This window comes from Tupaia chinensis, unplaced genomic scaffold, assembly GCF_000334495.1.
Source record: "Tupaia chinensis unplaced genomic scaffold, TupChi_1.0 Scaffold000078_1, whole genome shotgun sequence".
NCBI classification, from domain to species: Eukaryota; Metazoa; Chordata; class Mammalia; order Scandentia; family Tupaiidae; genus Tupaia; species Tupaia belangeri.
Genome location: NW_006159539.1, coordinates 7,405,398 through 7,410,337, shown reverse-complemented (window position 1 = coordinate 7,410,337; position 4,940 = coordinate 7,405,398). Strand labels below are relative to the sequence as shown.

Here is a 4,940-nt window from a genome sequence, read left to right as displayed (position 1 = left end):
TTTCGCTATAGGGCGCGTGCGCTCGCCAGACAGACAGAGAGAGACATAGAGACAGAAAGCGAGAAATCACCCCCCAGGGGGGATGGTCACGCCGCAATCCCTTCTCCTCCATTCTCCTCTCGGGATCTTGGGCACGCACGCACACGCGTCCGGCGTGAGTTTTAAGCCACCGGGTCCGGGACACGAACCGCGGTCGACTACGTGGGAATCCAGCGACATAGCCATTACGCCAACTGCTGGTTCCCTCAAAGGTCTATTTTAATGTAAGCCCTCGTATTGCAATTAACTTTAAACCTCACAGCAAGCTGCTTTCAGGAGGTACCTCCTTTCCCAAAGTAGAGGTAGTTTTTTCCAAGCTTAGCACTCAAGGCCTGGGGATGTGTCAGAAACTCCAACAGGTTGTGGGAGGTGAAATGATGCTCAGCAAACAAGGGATGGAGACATGCCCCAGCCCAGCCCTCACCCTACAAACCGCCACGAGGCAGGGCCCTCAGCAGCTACCGAGGACACCTTTAGACACAAGCAACTTGCCACTTAGATACTTTTTAATTCTAGACCTGCAAGCAGCTTCCATCCTTCTGGTATAAAATATCAGAAACTATAAAAATGCAACATAATTCTGAAAAATGCACACATACTTTCTTTACAAATATCCCATCTCTGTGCATACCCCCTCATTACTGAAAAATGACCAGAACTGGCCAATTCTGAATCATATCAAATACGGCCAATGCAATCAAATCACCTCTAACACTGAGTCGGACTAGAACAATGGCAAGAGATCACTGTGATTCTTCAAAGTGGGAATTTCCAATGTGCACCCCACACATATGCTGGCATCGACTGCCAGAGCGCCCAAAGTCCACACGCACACCAAAACAGATCTTTGTCAATCTCCTCCCAGCCATGTCTTGTCATTCCAGGCTGACTACTGCTCCAGCCAGGTGGAGCTCAAATTCTGCTGCAAATGATAATCACCCCTGGGGAATCTCTGAATTAATGCTCTGCACCTGGGTTGCAGCCCTGTCCGACTACAACGAAATTTCTGCAGGAGGTATCAGTATTTTTCAAAAGTCCGGCAGCCAGATCTTAGACTCCGCACTCTGGCAAAATCAAAGCTCACAACCCCACCTTTCCAGCCATGCTCAACATACATCTGTAGCAATTAACACACAGCCCAGGCGGCTCCTACCTATGTAGAGCGAGGAGTCCTTCCTCCGCACGTGGTCGTCGATGTAGGAGACCCCCAGGGGCTGCACGGGGGTAGCACCGATGCCCAGGAGCACCTGGGCCCCAATGAGCAGCAAGTACATCATGTTGGTGGCTGTCCGGTTGCGGCAGATGAGGTCAGGGTCAGGCCCCTCATCACCTCCGGAGCCATTGGCGGCACAGACGTCGCGGCCCTCGGCGCCCCAGCGGATTTCGCCAGCCTCGTACTTGTACTGGTGGGTCAGGAACTCGGGCAGCGCCGACAGCAGCGCGCCCAGGGCCATGACAATGCCACCACAGCCGATCAGGCGGGGCCGGTGCCCGCGCGCCCCGAAGTAGCTCACGAAGAGGATCAGCGCGAGGTTCCCGATCTCGAAGCTGCTGGCGATCACACCCACGTCGGCGCTCTGCAAGTTGAATCTGCGCTCCAGAGTGGTCAGGACGCTCACCTAGAAGGGCGAAAGGAAATCTCACAGCCAATCCAAAGAAAGACGGTGGGGGTGGGGAGGGGACCGCCACAGGAACCTCGGGAACCTCGCCCCTGCCCAGACCTCACACCTGGCATTAGCACCAGCCCAGGTAGCTGTGCAAATTGGTTTATAATATTTTTCATTTTATTTTTATTTAATTTTATTGTCATTATTTTATTTTTAAAATCGACAAGAGAGTGAGTGAGAGAGAAAGAGAGAAAGAGAAAAGTGAGAAAGCAAGTTGCCAGGTCCAGGACTCAAACTACAGCCAGACTTGTGGGTGTCCAGCCGCTGTAACCAGCATGCCACCTGCTGGGCCCTGTGCAAATTGGTTTATAATATTTTTCATTTTATTTTTATTTAATTTTATTGTCATTATTTTATTTTTAAAATCGACAAGAGAGTGAGTGAGAGAGAAAGAGAGAAAGAGAAAAGTGAGAAAGCAAGTTGCCAGGTCCAGGACTCAAACTACAGCCAGACTTGTGGGTGTCCAGCCGCTGTAACCAGCATGCCACCTGCTGGGCCCTGTGCAAATTGGTTTATAATATTTTTCATTTTATTTTTATTTAATTTTATTGTCATTATTTTATTTTTAAAATCGACAAGAGAGTGAGTGAGAGAGAAAGAGAGAAAGAGAAAAGTGAGAAAGCAAGTTGCCAGGTCCAGGACTCAAACTACAGCCAGACTTGTGGGTGTCCAGCCGCTGTAACCAGCATGCCACCTGCTGGGCCCTGTGCAAATTGGTTTAAATCTGAAGAATCAGAAAAACGTTTAGCAGTGTTATAACCCTGGTTTGACAAGTGAAGGAGTTACCCAGCAGCACGGACATTTTTCTTGTTACCAATGTGCATCCTACAGAATCTGTATCTATAGAGAATCTCTTCAGAATCTCTATCTCCCCCACCCACAGGCCTCCACCACTGAGAGCCCCTGAGCCCTATACATCCTTAAGTCCACAGCTGGCACGCACTCCCAAATATATATGCTATGTATAAAGTCCACGGGGAGGGCCGTCTAGCCAAGGGCTCCTTACATAAAGGTACCTTCCTAAAGAATAACAGCGATCTAACAAAAACCTCAGAGGCAAAATGGCGAAGCTCAAAGGATAATCATTAGCTCTTTGCTTCCTTCTAGAAACGTCCACACCACACAGGTTTCTATCAGGTAAATACATCCCTGATTGTTCCAGAAATACAGCTTTGCCAAGGCCCCTGGCACCAAATATTTTGGTGGTGTGCCCCACCTCTGTATTCCCATCTGTCACATATTTAACACATTTTACTAAACATCTGCTTGTGTCCTAGATACACAAAAATATAGAAAAATATGAAAGAGGACTGGTATCGTGGTAAGTGGTAACCCAACACTCAAGTGAAGCTGGACCCGTATGGAAAATCCAGGTTCAGTTCTAAGGTCAACTTGTACAATGCCATGATCCCAGCTGGCTGGAAGGCTGAGGTGGGGGAGTGGAAATCATAGCGTTAGACCTTGCTCAAAATGCTTCTCTCTTTCTTTCCTCCCACCGCTTTCATGAAAGAGAGAAATAAACTGAGGGGGACAAAAAAAAAAAAAGGAAAATGAAGTAGAGATGACACCTGGCCTCCAGATGCCAGCTTGCAGGAAAGTAAGTAGACACACCCCAACCGTAAGACAATGTGACCGGGGTGGCATTCATGATGGACACTGGCATCCCCCTAGGGGAGCTGAGAGGAAATGCATTACTGCAGGGCTTCCTGAGGGGGACAGGACGGAAGATGGGCTGCCTCCCTCTCCTGCTGTTCACAGGGTATTACGTGATCCATACCACAGGGCCTGCCATGGGAGATCTGACAGCTGTCCAAGGCCCTGGCTGGGCAGGAAAGAGCACTTCAGGCAAAAGGGACCAGCATGAACAAATGTTGGAGGAGTGACATAAAGATGGAATCAAACCCAGCTAGCTGGACAGGTGGGTTGGGGAGAGATTATCAAAAGCCACAGATGCCATCATGGTGAGTTTAGACAACCCCATGCAGTGTGGCACAAAGAATGCATACCACGGAGTGAGGAAAACCAGGTTTGAATCCCTGCTACGATTTCTTCAATCAGCTCTGTGACCTTGGTCAAGTTACTAAACCTCTCCTAGCCTTGATTCTGTGTGGTAGAAATCCTAGCATCTCCGTCCATCACATGAGTGAAGCAGAAAGGTGTAAATCTAAGACTCCGGGGTCAGAAAGCCTGGGTCTATCCCGATTCAGGGTGACCTTGGCCATGGTATTCTGTTTTAGCCTCCCCACCTACAAGTAGGGGGTCAGATTGCTACCACACAGAGCTGGTGCCGGGAATAAATGACATACACGTGTAAACCCTAGAAAAGGAATAGCTAGAATACTATCACCATCATCATTGATCTGTGGGCACCAAGGAACATCAAAGGTTTCAAAGAGCGTAAGAGTCACACCAGGTGTGGTGAGTGGATGACGGAGTAATAGAGGAACGAAAGCCTGCAGAAAAGACAGCTGGGCTGCTACTGGGATAGGGAGGGGAAGAGGCCCAAGTCAATATGGGGCAAAGGAAATGAGCAGGGAAAACGGGAGAGGCATTTTAGGGCCAGTTACATTTCAAGGAGACTAGGCTGAGTGTGCTGACCAACTGTATGTGTCTGCTACGAAAGGACAAGGACAGTCATGTGAATTTAGCCTTCGTCCAAATGTATATATATGTCCATGGCTGTGAAAGCCGTGCACCCGACCTCTCTACATATCCACACATGTCGTCAGTGCACACACACAAACGGACACCTGGGATGATTTGCCTGCCTCTCTTCTGCATATCGTTACCGTCAAGAGAACGGTGCAGGGGCCAGTGGTGGTGCCGCACTTGCCTGTCTGGACCACATGGGAGGGTCCCTGGGTCTCTTTGTGCATGCACACACCCATGATCTGGGCCCAATGAAAATGGGGCTGGGTTGCAGTGTGGGGACCCTTTTGGGTGTTCCTGTCTGTCTGTCTCTCATGGATAAGTAATGGGACGGGACGGTTGGGGGGGGGATACAATAGGGCCAGCAGGTGGCATGGTGGTTAAAGCACTGGATCCCACATGATGGTTCAAAACTTGAAGAAAACACTGGATATGTGTGCATGCATGCCCCAAATCCCAAAAGGAGCCTGGAGGATCAGGAATTGTGGTGTGGACATTCCCCCCTGGGGAGGGGGGATAATCTCTCACTTTCCTTTCTCTACATCTATCTACAGTGAGCTCACACACCCTACAGCAAAAATCTTT

At 49.3% G+C, this 4,940-nt stretch overlaps 1 protein-coding gene across 1 annotated transcript in view; it reads right to left on the bottom strand.

The window, feature by feature from the left end:
* SLCO3A1 (solute carrier organic anion transporter family member 3A1) overlaps positions 1 to 4,594 on the bottom strand; it is a 293,297-nt gene extending 288,703 nt beyond the window's left edge. The window contains exons 1-2 of the mRNA XM_027769252.1: positions 4,496 to 4,594; positions 1,193 to 1,658 (exon numbers count right to left, since the gene is read on the bottom strand). Of these exons, the coding sequence (XP_027625053.1) occupies positions 1,193 to 1,658; positions 4,496 to 4,594 (565 nt within the window). The remainder of the gene's footprint in view (positions 1 to 1,192; positions 1,659 to 4,495) is intronic.
* Positions 4,595 to 4,940: the final 346 nt, after the last annotated feature.